The sequence below is a fragment of the Electrophorus electricus genome, chromosome 19 (assembly GCF_041902795.1).
Source record: "Electrophorus electricus isolate QZ-2024a chromosome 19, ASM4190279v1, whole genome shotgun sequence".
Taxonomy (NCBI): Eukaryota; Metazoa; Chordata; class Actinopteri; order Gymnotiformes; family Gymnotidae; genus Electrophorus; species Electrophorus electricus.
In genome coordinates, this window is record NC_137515.1 from 15,875,001 (window position 1) to 15,896,833 (window position 21,833).

General features: G+C 45.5%; 2 protein-coding genes across 5 annotated transcripts in view; both read right to left on the reverse strand.

Annotated features, from left to right (window-relative positions):
* hlcs (holocarboxylase synthetase (biotin-(proprionyl-CoA-carboxylase (ATP-hydrolysing)) ligase)) overlaps positions 1–15,724 on the reverse strand; it is a 21,989-nt gene extending 6,265 nt beyond the window's left edge. The window contains exons 1-6 of one of the 4 annotated variants that reach the window (XM_027016985.3): positions 15,283–15,717; positions 14,594–14,734; positions 14,042–14,204; positions 12,880–13,862; positions 12,553–12,735; positions 7,861–8,135 (exon numbers count right to left, since the gene is read on the reverse strand). In XM_027016985.3, the coding sequence (XP_026872786.2) occupies positions 7,861–8,135; positions 12,553–12,735; positions 12,880–13,862; positions 14,042–14,204; positions 14,594–14,734; positions 15,283–15,543 (2,006 nt within the window). In that variant the 5' untranslated portion in view covers positions 15,544–15,717. Of the gene's footprint in view, positions 1–7,860; positions 8,136–12,552; positions 12,736–12,879; positions 13,863–14,041; positions 14,205–14,593; positions 14,735–15,282 lie in introns of those variants that run through there. The other 3 variants (XM_081702046.1, XM_035535571.2, XM_035535572.2) reach the window with 3 other exon arrangements.
* A 2,855-nt stretch (positions 15,725–18,579) lies between these two features.
* Positions 18,580–21,515, reverse strand: pigp (phosphatidylinositol glycan anchor biosynthesis, class P). The gene is made up of 4 exons (XM_027016960.3): positions 21,157–21,515; positions 20,880–20,952; positions 20,617–20,735; positions 18,580–19,881 (listed from the first exon to the last, which is right to left on the reverse strand). The coding sequence occupies exons 1-4, from the start codon at positions 21,236–21,238 to the stop codon at positions 19,757–19,759; spliced, it is 399 nt and encodes a 132-aa protein (XP_026872761.1). The 5' UTR covers positions 21,239–21,515; the 3' UTR covers positions 18,580–19,756.
* Positions 21,516–21,833: the final 318 nt, after the last annotated feature.

Genomic DNA, 21,833 nt, shown 5'->3' on the forward strand with positions numbered 1-21,833 from the left:
AACACAGCGAAGCGGGGCTTCTAGCCACAGGTGTTAGTCCGACCACATGCAGCTGAGGGGGGGGGGGTTGGAGGAATCATCAGGAACTACGGCATTAACGTTTAGTGACATTTTCATTTAAAAAAAAAATCCACAGCAATAGCTTGCCTTAAAATGGCAGTCATCTCTGTGATCAGTTGTGTAAGTAGCTGTATCTTGAGCCGTGCATTCCATTCCAATGAAAGGAATTTCGCCTCTTTCCAGGGCAGCTGGATGCTATATGCTCAGGAATCTGGAGGGAATCTTGGTGCAATCTGTCATTTACAGAAAATAAATTTACACAAGAGCTTAACTGGAGAGAGCCCCAATCTCCTCGGCCAAAGCCCAGGAGGACGGGACCCAGAGCAGCAACTCCAGCCTTTCTGATGCAAAGAGGCAGAGTTGTAGAGGGAGACTTCAAACTGGGCTCCGGTAATCCGCTCAATTCCTAGGCCAAACAGTCGACATGAACAGGAGGCTAGGACAGCAACTCTATTAGAGCAGGAGGGATCTTTATCTCTGTGGAATGTAACGGAACTCCAATGAACAGAGCGTCATCCGCTGAAGCAACACCTCTGAAACCGAAATTGGCTGGGCAGTAGGAAAACACAGCGCTGGGCTCAAATCCACTTTCCCTAAATCAGGCCCATAGAAAACGCTGCCAGACACACAAAGGAAAGCAGTCTGGCTCTGGAGAAAAAAAAATGTAACTGCTTACAGGAAATTTACAGTTCGGTAGATCTTAATGGAATAGTAGAGGAACGGCGTCTGGAATCGCACCTAAAAGCATTATTGCATTCTGTCGTCATTGCAGACAAACATGTAACCAAGGGAAACGCAGGTCTGAAAGTGGCGCAGGGAGGTCGGTGCAGGAAACCGAATGCTAATTTGTAGACTTAAGAATTTCTTTGCTCAGACTCAGGTGAATTGAAACGGACACACCAAGAGCCTACCGGCCAAGAAACTGCTGTCACGTGCTGCCAACGCAAGGAAAAAACAAGAAAAACACCACGTGGGCATCTGTAACAGGAACCTGAGCCACTCCCAGCATGTCACTTGATTTCCGAAAAATCCTTTAAATATTTTTGCACATCAATTTGACGATTCAGAAAGGAAAGCCTTCTATGCTTTGTAAACACTTTATTAATAGAGATTTTTCCAAGTGTCACGACAGGACAGTAGCTTGGATAATGTCTCAAGATAAGCATGCTACAGTATGGGCAGCACTCGGCGGACTATCGAAAAGAGACGAGATGAAATGCTTTTAAAAAAAAAAACAAAAAAAAAAAACAAAACAAAACAAAAAAGCATCCGCTGTGTAATTGAGTCCGGTTTTGTTAAAGGACATGGGAGAGAGACAAAGAAAGCTGCACACATACAGACAGACGGAAAGTGAGAGGCAGCTTCGGCGCCTGAGAGCGGGGCACAGCCGGCAGGATCCTGACCCCGAGGCGGTGGAGGCCGGTTAGACGGGCGGGCCGAGAACCAGAGATAATTGGGAGCTTGTGCTGTTTGGCAGGACCACCGGAGAACCCCGAGCGCGGATCGTGCCGAGCGCCACTGCTTTACAAATCAAGAGAGGACGACGGCTGCCGGGAGGCCGGGCGACGCTCCGCGCTCCTTCAGCCCTGCAAATGAACTTTTAATAAGAACATCAGTAGCTAACAGGGCGAGGAGAGCCAGCCGCGACCCTCCACCACCGTGCCGGCGTTACGTGCACCGGCACCAAATTGAGCGCACCTAAGGGAGCGTATGATACAGCTGCGTGCGAGCGTGCGTGCGTGCGTGCGAGCGAGCGATTACGCTTGAATGAATGAATGCATGCATCAATGAACGCCTATTACAAGTGAAGGGGGAGGGGAAAAATGTATTTGTGTTCAAATAAAAAAACTCCAGGCATCTTAAATGACAACTTAAAAATGCTTATTTATGTGTATTTAATTGTAACAAATCTGAAATTGCTAACCCATCAATAGTGCAAATTGTTTAAAAAAAAAAAAAAAAAAAAAAAAAAAAAAAAAAAAAATTAAGTAAATTTTAAGATTTACAGCCACGAACAAATGACTGAGGCAGAAAGAACAATGACCACGAGCAACGGAAGGAGACCTCCCTCCCTCCCTCCCTCTCTCTCTCTCTCTCTCTTTCTCTCTCTGTGTCTTTGTCCGTCTGAAATCAATCTTGACAGATTAGCATGCAAAGCAGCGTCAAATTAATTTCTGCTACACAAATATGAGATCAGGCTCAGATCAGCCCAAATGTCTTTCTCCTAAACAGAGTAATGCTCTTACAGGCTCAAAGAGCTACCCTCAATAAGGGGGGGGGGGTTTACGGGCTAAACAGGGGGAGTGATGGGCTGAAGTGGACCGATCTATAATAAAACAGAGCTCAAGTCTGTGAGCTGTGAGCAGCGCATTCTTCCAAAGTTAATCTCATTTTGAAAGCACATCCACCGAGCGGCTCAGGGGTCGGCCGGGGCCGAGGAACCCGAAAATGCATTAGAAAAATTCCCAATAACTGCCACAAAAGGGAGCCGGAGCACGGGAGGCAAAAAGGCCCACAATTAGCAATTAGACGGCAACAATGGGTCGAGCTTCGCCGCAAGAGCAGAGTATCAAACGCCGGCGTTTGAGCCGGTCAGCCTCTCTTTACGGGCAGGGGACATAAAAGTGGTGCGGTAATCCTCGCTGGCCCTGCGGCTCCCTCCCGGCAGACCTGTCTCGGACCTGCGGCGCTGCTATGTGGTGCGCTGCGACACAGAGACGGACATAAAGAGAAGGTCTGGGGCCTTAACTGGGTAAACACACGAGCGAAAGTGCACCGTCACTCTGCTGATGCATAATCCTGAATGAAAAACGACGGGTAAACTATATCCCGGTCCAGGGAGATTTCCGGGGATGTTCCAAGGACTTTACTTTCTGTGGTATGCTGTCAACTTTCTGGGAGGTCAAGCGTGAGCTGTAGGATGTAATCTAGTGTGAAGGCACAGAACTGTGCGTTTTGCTGAGCTGGAACATGCCGTGGAAGTCCCACAATTCCAAATCCGAGCGGCATGTCAACACCCTCGAGCACTTCTCCCCGCACAGGGACCACATATGGAAATGTGGTCGACCCACAAGTGCAGGTTCCGCTCCGCTTTAGGAAAAGGAACCCGCTGAACAGTGAGGTCTGGGGCCAGGACAAGACGATTCAGTGCAGCCCTGGGAAACAACGCAACAGGACAAGCTCAAGCAGAAAGGGGGAGGGTGGGAGTTGAGCCCTGCGTGAGCGCTGGACAGTGCGGGCAGAAGAGTGACCAGAGAAAGAGCAGCAGGCAGCACCCCACATGTGCGGAATTCTCCGGGGGCCCGTGGAGCACTGCAGCGCGCCTGATTACAAGCCCCGCACGGCAAAGGGGTACAAAGGGCTGAAAGGAAGAGAACACCTGAAAGAAGAGGAACAAAGATTTCACTGCCAATAACTCTGTCTGTCTGTCTGTGTGTGTGTGTGTGTGTGTGTGTGTGTGTGTGTGTGTGTGTGTGTGTGAGTGAGAGAGACTGTGTGTGTGTGTGTGTGTGCGCGCGAGTGAGAGAGAGAGAGAGAGAGAGAGAGAGAGAGAGAGAGACTGTGTGCGTGTGAGTGTGAGTGAGAGTGAGAGAGAGAGAGCGAGAGAGACTGTGTGTGTGTGTGTGTGAGTGAGTGAGTGAGAGAGAGAGAGAGAGCGAGACTGTGTGTGTGTGTGTGTGTGTGTGTGAGAGAGAGAGACTGTGTGCGTGTGAGTGTGAGAGTGAGAGAGCGAGAGACTGTGTGTGTGTGTGTGTGAGAGTGTGTGTGAGTGAGAGAGAGAGAGAGAGAGAGAGAGAGAGAGAGAGAGCGAGACTGTGTGTGTGTGTGAGTGAGTGAGTGAGTGAGTGAGTGAGTGAGTGAGTGAGAGAGAGAGACTGTGTGTGTGTGTGTGTGTGAGAGAGAGAGAGCAGCTGAATCTAAGGGGTCAATTAACCAGAGACCAGGGGGGGTCACACACACACGGAGAGAGAAAGAGAAACAGAAAGAGAGAGAAAGAAAGGGCAGAGAGAGAGAGAGAGAGAGAGAGAGAGAGAGAGAGAGAGAGAGAGAGAGAGAGAGAGAGAGAGAGAGAGAGAGAGAGAGAGAGAGAGAGGGAGGGAGGGATACATACATTTACACAAAGCTGGATTTAGCAAGTCAGCTCTCTGCTCCAACACCCTGCTAACACTACACTTGCTAATTCACTTTATATGTGCCCAGGTGGAGATGACCAGAAGTGCCTCTGATGGCACAGGCAGGGCCCATGTGTCTTCTGCGCAGACAGGAGTTTACTGAACCTAGCAGCCACTATCACCTGAAAGCTGAACATAAGACAAAACCTCTACCCTCATCGTCATTACAATCAATCATTCATAAAGTGTTACATCATCACAACTGTTTTTGGGTTACAAGTACAAAATCAACCGCAAACATCTGACTGATATCTGACTGTGGATTCAGAATAGCGGGGATAAACAGAAAAGGCGTGATCTAGCCAAACGCCAGTGTTAATGCGCAGCTTTAAAAGTGGATTTTCTCCAGTTAGCACAAGCATATTAGTATTGATCAATGGCATGCATAAATGTGATGATCAATACAAGAGCACTAATCTGTAAATGTGATTAATTGGAATAATCCTGTTTCCCAAAGAGCAGCGCAAAATTATCATTTTCAAACATCAGCCTGGAGCTGATCAATCAAAACCGTCTTCCATTACCGAGTCGAGCAGGATCTAGCTCACTCGCTCTCTCTTTCTGACACAAAATTGACATCAGAAGTGCCTTGTTCAGCACTGGCACAAGTGAAATATAAGGCCTGATTTGTTTCTTTGGGGCTTTCTTCTTTTACCCTTGTGTTTTTTTTGGAGTGGAGTCACTTTGCTGTTTGCAATAATTATTGCCACATAATGCTTATTGTGCAGAATTTTCCACAGAAAGTGTGTGTGTGTGAGTGAGACAGAGAGCGCGCGAGAGAGAGAGAGACCCCTCCCCCCTAGCCCGCTCTCTGTCCCTCACTCCACTGGGTGGAGACGTAAACTCTTATTCCTGTGCCCTGTGCCAGATGGTCCAGGAATATGGAATAAGGACCCATGGCATCTGCTTACAATTTCAGATAATTGGCTGTGGAGCATGCAAGGTCAATTGGACCACTTTTGCTTTATGTACAAACCTGCTGCTTTAGTAACTGCGATCTTTTCCCATTTTTTCTCCCCTACACACACTTCTAACACATAGTCGGTGTTTTTCACAGGAAACTGAGTCTAATTCCCCACAGTGTCCGTTTGGATTTTGGATTCGCTGTTAAAACAAGTGCTGATTACAGCAAGGAGGGTTGACAGGAGCAGCTCAGTCTGCAACATGCCCACATGAGTATGTGTGTGTGCATGCATGTTTGTATGCGTGTGCGTGCATGAGCGGCGTGTGGGTGTGTATCGCTGTGCTTTAATTCCTCTCAGCGAGGAGGAGGAAGGTGTTTGTCTGGTTATGCTTCAACCACTAAAATGCATCCAAGGCTGCAGTGTGAGTTTATGAAACCTACGTCAAATTTACCAGCCAAGAACCCACTCGCCTGCAGAGCAACAAAACCATTATGTATGGTTATGTGGTTGAAGTAGATCAAATCCCGAGCATACAGGGAACCTTTGGTGATTGACACTAAACTCAACCCAGTTTCAGATGGACTGAAGTATTTCTTTCCCACTTTCTCTCTAAACAAATAGAATATATAAAGTGAGAGAGAGAAGATGAGAGCTTTAGGAATAAGAATCAGATTTCCAACAGTGTGTGTGTCTGCAGATGGATCTGTATCATCAGCATGCTGTATGGCTGTTCCATTTTGCTTAAAACACAAACACCTCCTACAGTTAACTGCCAGGTGCAGTTAAACTGGACTGAACATACTGGTGCCGCCACACCTGACCCGAGCAGCTGCGTGTAGGCACATCTGCCAACAGGAACGTCGGACAGGAAGAACATTCTTCCACACAAGAAGCTTTTCTAATTAAATGCTTTAGCTTATAATAATGATGACAGGGACTCATTCGGTACTGAAGTAGGCTGGAAGAAACCACTACGGCTTGGGCTGGTAAGAGGAGGCGGAGTCGTGCAGGCTAGACCTGCTAGACCTGCCAGGTGGGGTCCTGGCCCTGTGCTCCATGGGGCATTGGGATTCTGGCCCAGTTGTGACCTTGTGAGAACACTGGCCTGTCTCTCACATTGCCTATTATTAGTCTGTGCTGGTCAAACAAAGCACTAATACTCTGTCCAAACATGCTGCTCTCTCGCTCACACACACACACACACACACACACACACACACACACACACACACACACACACACACACACACACCATCCCCCTTTTCAGCTCAGTTGTCAATAAAAGTGCCTTTAGTCACAACACAGGGCTCTCTGAGCAGCACACAGCCAGCCCAAACCCAGTACTGGTTTATTACTCTGCCCACTATAGCCCTCTTTATCCCCTATGAGAGGGAGAGGGGGAGAGAGAGAGAGAGAGAGACATTAAACTCAAGAAAAAGGAAAAGCGATTAATATTATTAAATAAACAAATAAAAAATTATACTTTATCTCTTGCCATCAACCCTGGACTCTTCTTTGACCTCCTGAACTGGACGAATTTCATTATGCATGAATTAAATCAGCACTTTAGAGTAAAAGCATGAAAAGCATAAAATAAACGAGTCCAGACATGGCACATGGACATGATCTGGTCTGTTCTTCTCTTGACCAAATGGGCTTTGGAACACCAAACATTTACCCAGCATGACCAATATAGACTATTAGAATAAACTTTTGATTCGCCATCACACTTTCAGAAAACGTGAACACTTGTCTCCCCAGCGAGTGAGTCAGGGCCGTGCTTTGGAGGAGTCTGTAACATACCATACAAACGCATACAGAGCGGGGAAAGCTACAAAGAGGAGACGTAGGAAAAGAATAATAATTGCTTAATCAGACTGTAACAGGGGACATCTGGGAAATCACTCTCATAATCAAGCCAGGAGAAATCAAACTGTAGCTGCCCCACCCCCACATACCCACCCCAGGCTTAGTTTTTTTTTTTCAGTACTTGCGACCCTAATGACAACACTGTCACTTCCAATCACTTCAGCCGCGCTCCAGAATCCATTTTTCAAACTTTATGACAGCTCTAATAGCTTCCACCTGTGCGCCCGTTCCTGCCTGTCGAGCGGCGAGTTCCCGGCGTGAAGGGGAAGCCGCAGACAAAGGGCTCCATTAGGCGCGGCCGGCCCTACTGCAGTGAGCTCACTGGGGCATTAAATTAGTTCCAGCTCAGATCTCTGATCAACCCCCCCCGCCCACGCCACCCCAGCAGGTCCCCGCCTGCCCCTCTGCCCACCAGAGGCGGCGGGCCGGGCGGCTCTGGGCTCCTCTCAGCGCTGCCGCGGCCTCAGCAGACCTTGTCGGGCCAGGTCGAGAAAGGGGGCTGATCACAGATCAGATCCAGGTGTTCTTGTTTATGACAGGATTACGGCATAAAAGGGAAAAGGCGGGCTGATGGGTACGTATGAAGCGCGGCGACGGAGTGGATTTCACTTGTATAGTAAGTGAGTATTTCCCACAAAACAACTCGACTGTTACCATCTGTGTCCATTAGACAATAATAAAAATATATGGGTATAACAATAATAGCATTAAAAAAAACAAACAAAAAAAACAACTACAAATGGAGAAGAATAAAACACAATAATGTGTGAACACATGCATAACCCACACAGCTTTTCTCACTTATACCACTGGGGTTGCATGGTGCTGTGACCTTCTGGAGGAAGGGTACCTACCCTTCTAGCAGGTCCATGGTCGTGGGAGTGACGTTGGCGTATAGCAGGGTGCGACCCAGCCGCTGGGTCTGCAGGTGCCGGCTGTACGTCTGCATGCAGAAGTGTTTAGGGAGGATCTCAGGGGCCTCAGGGTGCAGGGCCAGTTCCCCCTCGGCCAGCATGGCTGCTTCCCCAGGGCCCCACACCACCCTAAGCCGGGCCCCACCGGCACAGCGCACAACGCCCCCGTCGTCCACGTTCCCACGCAGCCAATGCACAAATGAGTCCCTCAGCTCCTGCAGGGACACACGGAAGACACGCGTCCTGCGTTAGAAGCCATGGACAGAGCACGTCCGCGCGAGACGCTCACTGGTCAGTGAAGGATGGCTTCCTCCCTGACTCGGACTCCCTTTAAGGCTCCTTTCTCTTGGAGCCCCAGGGGTTCTTTCCTGGAGAAGCTGCCTCATTACTCGCCTCCATCCTTCCAATGCTCTTTCCCAACATCTGCTGTACCAATAACCTTTTTTGAAAAGAGCGTCATTTGTTTAGCCATGTCCATAGTTGTTCGAGGACTAGTCAGAACAGATCAAATGACATGATTACAAAAAGGTTTACCATGAGTTTTCTGGAGAGTACGCCGATGTTCTTCCAAAACGCTTGGTTTCACTCAGAAGCGACCTGTCATTTATAATGATTCTCGACTCTTCCTCTAAATGAATTCTGACAGTGTTAAATGAATTCCATAGGGGCGTTAAACTATTCGTTAATCAATTGCTAATTAATGAACCAAATCACCAGCTAGTGAAGAACAGCAAGCTGTGTTAGAGGACAGGTAATTGCATCGACTTGTTTTGTGCGTTTAATGGCTCCTCTGTCAGAGCCTGGGTGATCCACATCCGTCCGAATAGCTTTAGAGGGACACAGAAGATCTGCGGCCTCTTTAACTGAGTGAAATGGTCAACATGCATGGCTAATCAATTAGTGTGTTGCAACTTTCTCCCCTGAGAAGCCAAGTTTCGCTTGTAACGCGAGCCTGTGATCGAACCCGGTTACCCAGAATGGCCTTGTACTACTGTTGCTTCAGAGATTTTCTTTGGACAAATTCTCTCATATTTTTGACAAATGCATAAGATAAACACACTCGCTCATCCTGAGGGAATGTGTTCTTAATCAGGAGAAGGGCTTCATTCGATATGTAACTGTAATCATGTGATTGCAGTAGTAGACATTCATGGGTTGTCGCCATAGAAACGGTCAGCGTGTTGAGTAAAACATCTTAAAATGAAATCAATCACAATTAATGTAACTAATGCAGAAATGCACTTTGCATCAAAATGCAATTTAAATAAAGAAATCCAAAGCCAATGTGCCAACATTTGAAAGTACAGGTTGTCATGATGCCACGATTTGTGGGTTTTAAAAGGAACAGGATCTAAATAAAAAAAGAAAAAGGCACTGTGATGAATTTCAAAATGATTCATTTCAAGCTGCTTCTGAATGAATGCAGTACATTCTGACTGCACACAGTGCATTACGATCACACATTATCACTCTCAGAGCACCATGTGTCTGCTACAGCCAAGTAATGGGGGTGATCTGTATGAATGTGCACGTGTAGTGTGTGCGAGTGGTGCATTTGTGTGTGGTGTGTGCACGTGTGTGTGTTAATTTGTTTGAAGGTGGCCATGCCAGTGCTAAGTGAGTATGCTCTTTATTTAACTTAAAACCAGAACATCAGAAAATCAAAAAACAACAACAAATAGGTGAATTAATTCAAAGTAATGACTCTGTCAGACTGAACTCACCCAGTGGAACTAACCACATACTGATAAACAGCTCTGGACAACTTCCAGACTCAAAAAACAAAAAAACAAAAACAAAACCCCCTCCCAAAATACTAAAATCATCAACAAGAAAACAGGAAGCCTAGAAAGAAAACACTCATTCAGACAAATTGCATGGTAGACCTAGAGAGACGCGTTTCTATTAAAAGGGTCAGAATTTGATTCACATCAGTCAAGTGAAACGCTGCTAGACCATCCAGTGGACATCTGATGCCAGGCTCTGAGAACCATGAAAGAAGAGATGATGCTGTGATTAACAGGTTCTGAACGAGTGAACATATTGGTGTTTAACCAATCAGAACAGCTTATCGGCATGTCTCAATTGTGAGACTGTAAAGAGGTGCAATAATGGGTCCCTGAGGGCCTGTTAACACAGGGGAGGGGAGGGAATCCCCTAATCAGCCAGTACTGAGGTGAAAATGGCTTTGGTATCATCACAGCACACCAGAGCAACAAGGAGACCCCCAAAGCGGCTGATCCTCTTCCAGATCACACACACGCACGCACGCACGCGCGCAGGGGGGTGCAGCACTATAAATGTGCAGAACTGAGACACAGGGGAAGGCTGGGATGTAAATGTGTGTTCACTACTGATGTAGTGATGACTGTGCTTCTGTGGTTTTGTTGAGGCCCAGAATCAGTGAAGCTCTCCAGGCACACCGCAAGGTGCCGAGCGAGTCGAGGCAGAGGGGGACGAAGAGAGACACACACACACACACACGGAGTGAGACAGTGAGGAGACTGTGAAGAGACAAGCAGAGGGAAAACATGAAACGGAGGGGCTGAAGGCGAGGGAGAGGAATGAGGAGCTGGAGCGACATGACAAAGCCAGCAACAGCCGCATGCAAAGTAAGCCAGCTGAGATGCCTCGGCACGCACAGCAAGGGAGTGTCTACAGCGTGCGCGCTGCTGACGATGAGTCCCCCAGCATGAGCATGGAGAGATGAGGCTGCCCTCCCCACACAGTCTTCGCACTCTTCAGCAGAGCAAGGTGCACAGAGCACACTCTATTCCCCTCTAGCAAGCACCAGCTCCGTCTGGAAGCAATCGCCCGGCCATCAGAAGGCTGTTTGTTGTAACGGAGAGTGGTCAGGGCAGGGGTCAAATGTCACACTTGAACCCAAACAAACGCAATCAAAATAATATAATAATAATAATAATAATAATAATAATAATAATAATAGGACATGTCCCGGGAGATTTGACTTTGTGTCAGACAAAGGGGCTAGCCGAGGCCAAGCAAGTGAATAAATGACCGGCTTTGGCAGAAACCATCCAAACATCGCATTGTAAATCATCTCCAGGCTGACTACATGCAAACCAAACACAGCTCCGGCGTCCAAGGTTCAGTCGAAGCTTTCGGATTGAAGCAGGTCTCAGCAGAAAAGGATTTACAATTGAAACTTACAAAGGGACATTTAAAGTCTTGATAAATTCTTTGATTACAAAAATTACTGCAGAGTAAGGGAATTACTGACAAAAAAAAAAAGAAAGGAAATATGTAAAACTGTAGTCAAACTGCTTGCACTGGTCTCCGCATAACGAGAGCTGCGTATTGCTAAACACTAAGTGGACACTTGCTGCCCTCTCGTGGACATTTAAAAACACACAGGTGGAACATCAGCCGGTTCTGTACGTCTCTAAAAATGACATTATAGTAAACCTCGCAGTCACACTCATGTTCTTTATTTAACACCGACATGCTTCCAGCTTCAGTAGAAAAACAGTTAATGCAGTTTGACATTTAGTTACTCGAAAAGCAAATCCTTACACATCAGAGAATCTCAGGCATCACTGACCAGCTGCATTTGTGTTTTGAAATGTAAACCAAATTCCACTCCAACTATCTTTAGTGTCAATTGGCATCAAATCTCTCACTTTTAGACTGTGTGGATATTAGAACGAAACTGGACTCTTGCATCAGAAAAAAAATAAATGGGCAGTGCTATATTCAGTGCATGTAAGTCTAGATGATGCAACTGACAATGGACTGGAAAAAAAAATATTAAATATATATACATCAAATATATAGACATCAACTTCAGATTATCTGTTAATGAACCATCGAAAGTCATGAACCTTCGCATTACAAACTTTAACACAGTGACTTTAACGTCAGTAAATTCTCCAAAAACATTTCTGATCGGAGACTTGACTTTGTTTTCCTTTTTCTACAACACTCTGCTTTATACTAGGCATGGGAACCATGATTCATTTATGAGTAATTTACCTGTGGAACATTTACTACAAATTGATCTAAAATACTCCCTGACCAAAGGCCATCACTGTCATGTAAATGTTTATGATGGAGTCATGGCAAGGAACCAGTGTGGACAGGTTTCGCATGTGGAAAACATTTTTGCTTTTCATGTATGTAAATGCACGTCAGACACACGTAACGGTCCTTCAGACCCAGAGGGACAATTACAGCAATTCTAAGTTGATTGGGCTGAAGGAAATGCATAAAAAAGAAAAGGGAAAACAAGCCCGAGGCCATTTTTGAGGCTCTGCGTGGCTGTAAAAACACACTGCCCTGGCACACTCACTAAATCAATCACTTAACAACACTCCCTTCATAAACGTTACTGACTCATCTTACTGTCAGATGGTTAACCGGGAACACTCACTGGACAGTGCTTTCAGAGCAGTTACAGACACTAAACGTTAAGACGTTAAGATAATCAAGCAACACCTGGCAGTAATATATTACTAGCTTCTCCATAAGTAGAAGCTCCTTAGGCCTGGTGATCTTAAATCTCAATGTTATTTCAAATTTTGTTTTCAGAAATTATCATTTTAATTTCAACAGTGTCACTTTTCATGAGGTTTTTATGTGTCTGCACATAAAGCTGTTTTGTGCATGACTCACTGACTGGGTGGAGAGCACGTAGACAGGGCTGGGTGGAGGCATCTGGCTCAGCTCACAGCTCAGCCCCAGAGACGTGAAGATCTCCGTCAGGACCTCGTATCGCCTTGCATTGCTCATTTTCAGCTCAGAGAAATCCGCCGCACCCTGTACCTGCTCAGAGTCCGGGGCCGTCTCTAAACACACCTGGAAGAAGGAAGAGAGAAACGAGGAATGTAAGAAATGCAGGTAGTGCTAAATGTTTCTATCTTCCGCAAACAGCACCTCTGCAGTATGAATACATATCCGCGCTGCGTCACCACTTATTCAGAAGTCCGTGTTTTTCTGTACCTGACACAGCACGGCCTCTCCGCCCTCCTCCCCGTGGCTCACTCTGATGATGACCGCATCCCTGTCCGTGTCTGGGGCTCTCAGCTCGCCCCACACCTCCACCCGGCGACTTGCGTCGCCGTCGCGGGGCTCGCGCTCATATGTCATGCCCCCGGTCAACGCGCTCAGCTCCACCTCTGTGCTGTCGGCTTTGGTAAAGCTCAACCTGCAGATGCGGCCGCGCTGACCCCGCCTGGGCCGCAGTCGGAGCCCAGCGGGACAAAGCGCGGAGGAGAGGCCCAGCACCCTGCCACCCTGGCTTAGGTAGGTGAGGAAGCACAGCTGCAGCTGGGGCGTGAGCGGCCCATCGTCTGCGAGGACCAGCAGTGCCGTGCTCTCTAGCCACGGCTCAGACAGAGCCTGCTGGGGCCGCAGCTGGTAGATTGTGTAGCGCTCCACGTCGATGCACTCAGCCAGCAGAGCGCGGATGCGGCCGTAGCGCTCCTCGCAGCCGCCCGTGAATACCAGCACATTGGGCGGCTTGCCGCGGGCGTTCGCCCGGCCGGGCGAGGCCTGGCTGCCCGCGGCCACGTCTCCGCCGGCACAGTCGTCATCAGGCAGGTCTGGGATGTTCTCCACCGAGGCGAACTTCACTGACTGGATGGTGCTGTTCTCCAGCTCCAGGCATTCATGGCAGCTGGACAGGTGCAGGTGGTGATGGCCCTCCATGTGACTGTGCTCGGCCACCGGCCTCGGCTGCCCCTGCTGGTCGCAAGCAGGCCTGCTCTCACTCGACGGGTCTGAGTCCGAGTCCTGGCGATCAGCCAGTGGTGGGCTGCTCCTGCAGGCTCTCAGCACGCTTTCCGCCTCCTGCTCGTACAGGGAGGTGGCAGACAGAATGGTCTCTTCTGGTATACGCGCAGGGAGCAACTTAGGCTTTTCCTCCACTTTTCCCTGCTGCTTTTCAAAGAGCTCTTTCAGTGCAGACTCCCTGAGATACACCGCTGTGCAAAACACAATAGAACAAAGCAGAGCTCAGTCAATACTCACACAGAAACAAAAGAGTGACCTCAAATTAACTTCAGTTGCATAAAAATCAGCCAAAAGTCTTTTATGACTTGAAAAACTAAATTTGCTGATGAGTGTAGCCATAGACGAGAGAAATACAATCAACTGAACTGACAAACTATTTTTTCAGGAATGAGGCCATTTTCCATCTGCAGCCGATCCTCCAAAAAGGCCACACCCAGGGTGCTGAAGTTATCCAGGCTGGCCTCAGCCACTGCCCTGTATGGCTGGCCAGGCCTGCAGGCCAAGGGAAGGCAGTAATCAGACCACGTCAGCACCTACACACAACACAATTAAACAGGTACAGAGATGGTGTCCAGCATGTCAGAAACCACGTTTGGTTATAGCCACTTTACGGCACCTCTGAAAAAGTATTATAGCTTTTATCACAACTGTAGCCATAAATATGTAGAATAAATTACTTAGCTGATGACAAAATAAAGCCAACATGTAGAAAGCAGACAACATTCCGAAAAGAGACAAAAGGTAGCTGTCAGTTTCAATTTTAGCAAAAAAAACATTAAACTCACAAAGGTGATAGTATATTTTTGTTGTCCATTCAAGCCAATTAGACAACCAAAATTATTTTTGCACTGACCCTTAGTGAAAAATTAGATTCAGCCATGCTTTTATGTTGTAGCGAGGGAACTTGCAATAAATTGCATACTTTCTTATTGAATCTTTGCGGCGACTGGCCTGCTCGATGTCCCACGGCAGCCTCTATAATAAAGGCCACATTCTCTAGTCTACGACCTCTTATCAGAGATGACCCTAGCAACAACGTCCACTTGCTGAGGTCGTCACATGTCTAGATATTACAACAAAAAACAAGCATGCAGTTACACAGAGGCATAACATGATATTGTGAGTATTAAAAACAACACCCAACTTTCATACACACTGGTTTGGTTTATCATGCATGTTGTCGCTGTAAGAAGTTTTTTTTCACATTTGAGCCATTCATTTACTTCATGTATTTATTGACGGGCAGTACGCTCTCTTTCTCTCTCTCACTCACTCACTCACTCACTCACACAGACACACAGACAGACACACAGACAGACAGACACACAGACAGACAGACACACAGACAGACAGACACACAGACAGACAGACACACAGACAGACAGACACACAGACAGACAGACACACAGACAGACAGACACACAGACAGACAGACACACAGACAGACAGACACACAGACAGACAGACACACAGACAGACAGACACACAGACAGACAGACACACACACAGACAGACACACACACAGACAGACACACACACAGACAGACACACAGACAGACACACGCGTCACTGGGGGGGGGGGGGGGGGGGGGGGGGGGTTAGCCCAATCACCTGCAGCTCGGTTACGTAAATAACTTTGTCGCCCAGTCTGAGAAAGACCGTGTCCTCTTGTGAAACAGGGCTCCGCGGTCTCCTCAAAGTCTGATCCCGTGTCGGGTGTCCTGCTCTCCGGCGCGACCCCTCCGCCTTCAGCGCGCAGAAAGCGAAACTGCTCCGGCTTCCGCGCAGCCTGTCCAGCGCGCTCCGGACGACGCCCGCGTAACACCTCTGGAAGCGCACCCACAGGTAAACGTAGCACAGCGTTATTAGCATGTTTATCACATCGGGAAGGCTGTGTCGGAGCCGGCACGGCTTCTCTAACGATCAGAAATGTTCTGTCATTTGCACTTCCATGTTACCTCTCGATATGCTCCACCTCTTCCTGTACGTCATTGGTTCATTAAAACACAGAAAAGGCATTTTTAACAAGCAACACTGTCATTTCTTTATTATTTTTATTTAAGTACATTTTTGTATGAAACATAAAAACAGAATAATTAAAGAATAAAGTCGTTTGTGACTTTTTTTTTGTGTGATCGGAGCGTTAAATGTTTACGCGTCTACATACATAATTAAATATTTATTCACGTCTTTGGCGACGTGACGACCCAGCAAATTCACTGGCGAGAGCGGTCACGTGAGTTAACGCCCCCTTCTCGGGTGTCGTCGTGCGTACACGTGCGCACACGTGCCTCTGTAAAGGCAGGTGAGCTGGTCTCCTGCCCACTCCAGGTGCGCGCTTTCAACATGCTCCCGTTTAGCATGAGCTCGGACACCTTGCCTATATGTGCGCAAGTGAACAGCCGCAATCCAAGGCGACCAGCCGAACAGTCGACTGGGTAAGTACATATTACACCCCCTCCCTCCACATTTTCATTTTTTACTTAATTGCTATGCGTTCATTTATTTATATATATAAATAATATATTTACAGATGCCCAGTAATATGGCGACCATGGACTATAAGAGATACACATCTTGAAATGGTAAAATGATCTGTTCCCAAAAGTTACCTAAATATCATACTGTGTAACAGAATTTTTGTAACATGACTTTTGTTTACAAATAAAATGTAGACAGTTACTGGATCAAGCAAACAGTTCTCAAAGGACATCCAAGCCTTTCATCACCCAGTGAGGTTAGTGTACGCCTTGTTAGTGTACATAATACAGGATGAGATTGTGTGTGTGTGTGTGTGTCTATATATAAAGTGTATGTAGCATATTTTGAGTTCTGCAGTTCTAAAATAACTGCACAAAAGGATGAACTGTCCCATTCCTCCTCACAGATCACTACAGGAGTTGTCTACTGTATTGCTTGTAAGATATGTAAACAGCTTAATATTGGAGAAACCAAGAGAAGGCTTGCTGATCGGTTTGTTGAACACCTTCGGGCCATCAGAATGAAGGATTTGTCATTTCCAGTAGCAAAGCATTTTACTACTAATGGGCACTGCATTAATGACATCTGTTTGCATTGCCAGTTGTTGCTAAGGCAGTAATGAAATTAGGAAAATCTTAGAAAAATAACTGATCTACACTCTTGGAACCTTAAAATGAAGGAATATATATAAGATATATAAAGCATGTATAAAACTCAGCAATGCTCTTGTTTTCATTTTGGTACAAAGTAATTGCATGAACTTAAAAGTTCATGAAATCTTATTTTTAGAAATGTAATGTCTAATTTTACCCAACAGATTGTTCATGCCCAGATCAAAAACCCAGGAGTATCTGTCTCACCTGGGAAGGACGGTTCTAGCCAGCTTTCCTGTTCAGGCCACACTGCACTTCTATAATGACGACTCCAGCTCTGACGAAGAGAACGGGGATGGTGAAGAAACAAAAGCAAGAGGCCTCTGAGCAGAACAGCTGGAGGCTGTCAGCCCAAAACTGGGACTATGGGTCTGACTTAGGCAGTGATACCTTCTGCCTAGATGCCATCGACTTTACAGTGGTTGTTCGTGTCAAACAGGCCCGTGTATCAGTGTCAAGGGTGAATTGCCCAATTGTTTTCTTATTTCATGGTCGTTGCTCACCATCTGGGTTATAGCTCTTGCCACAAGAGAAAATGTTTTCAGTACTCCTCATCCAAGTAGTGGATTCCACTTCCAAATATGGACTGAATCAGATAATACTAACTTACTGGGGGCTGATTTTCCCATGCCCAGATTATGCACAATCCTACACTGGGATGTATTTTCAGGGAACAGTCATTACTGACTAATTTAAGTAACCATTACTTGTAGCGTTCCCTGGGTCTGGAGATGGATGTCCATCTTACTCTGCTGCGGCTGAGGAAGAGGAGGCTGCTGTTTTGGAAACAAGCGTATGAAAGAGCGGCGGGTAATTGTAGCAAGTCTCAGGAAGCAGGGTGAGTGTTCAGAGGGGGGATTAAAACCTGAGAGCAGTGCAGGAAACATTGTGGACACGAGACACACAGCTCCCGTAGGACTGTAGCACTGATACTGTTTACCTAAGCAAAGCCTAAACACACCTTTAACCTGAACCAGATTCACACATACTGCATCGCACCCTGCTAGCTTGCAATCAGGTGTGATGCATAACTCAAGTGTGTTCAAATATAAGAGAATGGAATTCTACTCATTAAACTACTTCACATTATAGTTAAATTATTTTTTTGTCAAATTAGGTTTCAAATATGGCTTTATAGGAGTCATGTAAGATACATTTCTGAGGTGTTTTAATGAAAATGCTTGAAAATGTATTTTTTTCCTAACATATAAAACTGTTTAATTAATGAATAATTAAAAAAATTCTTTCCTACCTGCTTCGTGTTTAACTTATCTTTATTGTAGTGTAGTCTTCATAATAGACGTATGGTTCCTACTGCCATTTTAAAAAAAAACAATCCAGAAACTGACTGGTAATATTTGCAATATAGTGAGTTAGGGCAATAAATATATTGCAAGTACAAATTAAAAATGACTACTCCACGGGTTTCTGAAAAAATTAAACACTGAGAAAATATGCAACAAAACACAAGGATTACATACATATTTTCAATGTTATAACAGCCTTATTTATGAGAAATACGCATTGTAAAATTCATTTGTTTTGTCACTTAAAAACCATGCCTGATAGAACAATTCTAAAAGATTTGAATTCAGCGTAAAAAAGGACTGAATTTCACCCATTTTAGTTTGTTGCCCAGTGTTATTCGAGCCACTATAGAGCCCAGAAGAGACAGAACAAATGAACATTATGTTCATTTATAATAAAGCTGGTAATATAATCCTGAGTCAAAACAACTGAGCTAGTACAACTCAATAAATTTGAAGCAGATATGTACAGTTAAAATGGTTGTGTTTATTATGTATCACAGAGTAATAGTTTAGGCCTTGCACAGTTTTTCTGAGGATATCTAGTTGTGTCTTTACTGTAGCAAGGCCCAGAGCCTTTGCACCTCCACTCAGAGGCTTGGTCCAGCCGAAGGGCGGCTGGGCCTAAAGACCAGGCAGGAGGTAACGGAGGTTAAACAGTGGCCAGCCACTCGACACCAGCCCTGTTTGTTTATGATTGGATATCTGCGGCCACTGACCCTTCACCTGTCTGCAGGAGACTTGGGACAGGGAGGCAGCCTGGGCAGCGCAGAACAGCAGTGGACAGGTGAGGGCAGGAGAGGTGAGCAGACTGATTGAGCAGCCTCTGTGAAGTCCAGGAGATGGTCAGATAGTGAGGTGACCATTTCACTTCTAGTCTGATGGGTTCAGAAGGTGAGACACTATCAATGACCCCTGGGGCCACTGCCTCCTCAGAGCATCCCTTTGCCTCATCAGGACAGACAAGTAAGGTTTGTGAGAAATCGTTTTACAACAATATGAAAGACAGACAAATGTATTCGCCACTAATATAAATTAACATAACTTATTTATTATTAGATAAAAAGTGCCCTGATCTTCCAAAACCTCTCTGCAATACATACATACACATATTGCATTTACTGTACTTTTAACTTTTAAAAAAAACATTTATTCATTAGGTCATTTTGTGTCAGCCATATCATACCATAGCTCCATTACCAAAACTGTAATATGCAGCGACTTGAAGTGAAGGTCACACACAGATAGTAGAATATGTAAGTGGATAAACCTTCCGCTTCCGCAAGCCTGGCCAAGACAAAAGTTCCAAAAGGTTGTTTGTTTTAATACTTTTACTTGTGCACAAGCAAATTTGCCAGAAGATCTTATAGATGGGTACAATTTTTCATCACTCTCTTCAGTGCAGCAGTAAGCCTCCTCTCCGAGGGCCATCTGTTTACCATACCTTACACTTAGGGTTCATCTTAAAGTCAAATGTCTGTCCTGTCATGAGTGAGTGATGGAAAAGGTGCAGCTAATACCTCAGCAAACTCCAGAGGCCTGGACTGATGACAACCAATCCTGGATGCTGGCTACCTATATGGATCAATGCAGATCAAAAATTTGAAAGCACCACAGACTATGCAAGAACATGGTCCCTCATGCTCAGTTCCTGGGTTCAACATGTGAGAGGTAGAAGTGATGGTTGACTTCACTGATGGAGATATCTCGCAGTCTGGGAATAGCCCCATGCTGAGCAACGTCCACGCACTGGTTCTTAGAAAAGTGATCTGAAAAAGAATTTAAGTAAACAAAGAAAATGATATTTCAGACTCTCATCAGCATAAATAGAAATGCAAGGAGATTCCACAAAGATTAGATTAAAAATTACTCATTTTAGTCTCATACATCATTTGGCCCTGGGAAATCTCACTCAGGGGCCACTCAGGGACGCGTTTGTGTGACTCAGCACTTGTCAAAATAAATTAGGTTTTTATGCAAGATCATTAATTTAATGTGGATCCTAAAAATAAAGACAATTTAAAGGAATTTAGGAAAAAGAAGCTAGCTAATTAATGACACAGTGACTGAAGAACTTTGTAATAATGAAGCAAAAACCTTCCATGTCCAAAAATGGTAGCGGCCTATAGAACCTAAGAGACAGACAAACATGGGATCTGTGGGATGCAAGAGCTTCAGCATTAACTTTGTTTTATGCAACAAAAATTATCATTACTAATAAAATGCCAAATGCAATTTTTACATTAATTTATGGCCTACACTATATTTCATTAGGGGTAAGTGCTTATAAATGCTATTTTAACATTTAGTGTACAAGCCTATTTTTTTCATAAAACTAAAGGGGCAGGGTATGTTATGCTTTAGGCCTGGGCTTAATCTTGGGTTGCATGCCCTGCTCATTGACACACTGTATGAAATTAGCTTCAACATGACTAACTCAGGATTTAAACCATCTGTTAAGACAAATAGCTCCAACACCCAGAGACTCTGTGGTCCCACAGTACCTGTGACATTGTCCACAGAACATAGAGGAGCGGTGCTCATCATATTGACTCCGAACAGCACCACTAAACACACAGTTAATGCGACCACCAGGTAAATCGGTAAGGCTAGAGCCCAGTACCTGGAGGAAACAAGGTCATTCACATGTTCAATTTCAATGCCTACAAAGCATGTCTGTATGAACTTTAATGGCTGTCACCCCATCAACCACCCACCACCAATGATTATTAAATTATCAGGTTATCAAAGATAAAGATTCACATACTTCTGAGGCCAATACGTCAAGCCAACAGAGTGAAGCCAGGAGTCAGGAACATATGCCCAAACTAAAAAGAGGACTGGGTGGCGCGTAGACACATGAACAGAACAGAACAGAACAGAACAGAACACACACACACACACACACACACACACACACACACACACCTTGAAATACTAAGGTAATACTACAGTACTTAGGTTAGCTACATTCCAAATATGTTTAAGATACAACCTAGCTAGTTAGCCAGTCTATTATTAGCTTTACAGAACATGAAACTTACAAAAGCCAAATTGTGAGCCCAAGAAAAGGACAAATCCATAGATGGCTCTCTCTGGCAAAGGCGATGGGGAGTTTTCTACCATGATTCACGATTATCCAGGCTAAAGCTCAGGTATCTAAACAACATAGGTTAGCTAGCTAAGATGCTAGCTGGCCAGACATTCTGGCAAAAGAAAGCGGTTCTCTGCTTTCTGACTAAAGACAGTCATTTAATGTCGCTTTATTCGCCACACCACAAAACAAAGTCATCACGTTCATTAAACCCACAAGCTTTCTTTAGGCTGAGAATATGTTTAAAAAAAAAACCCCTCTACGCTCGTTAACTCGTTTTGTCGATATCGGTTGTGTGATTCAAGACGCTTACTGCCATCTATGGGTCTGGAGCTACTCACCAGTCTACTCACCAGTCTATTCACCAGTCTACTCACCAGTCTACAGCCACCTCTCCAGCTCTTCCTTCTTTCCTGAAGTCTGCGGTCTTGTGGAGAGACGGATGTGTCTCATATAAATAAGTTATATCACTTAGCCTACACACCTACCACATTTGTGTTTTACTTAATAGGTGTAATAGGTGAGCTTTGAGCTGTGAACTGTTCTGCGAAAAGCTAGTCTACTACTTTATTATTATTTTTTTATATTATTAAACAAAAACGCACCACTGTTCTTTTATCTTAAGGC

Coding starts and splice junctions, on each gene's coding strand:
- pigp (XM_027016960.3), bottom strand. CDS start 21,238: ATGGTAGAAAACTCCCCATCGCCTTTGCCAGAGAGAGCCATCTATGGA. Junction 20,953..21,156: donor GGGCTCACAATTTGGCTTTT/GTAAGTTTCATG, acceptor CGCGCCACCCAG/TCCTCTTTTTAGTTTGGGCA. Junction 19,882..20,616: donor TTCTGTGGACAATGTCACAG/GTACTGTGGGAC, acceptor ATTCTTTTTCAG/ATCACTTTTCTAAGAACCAG.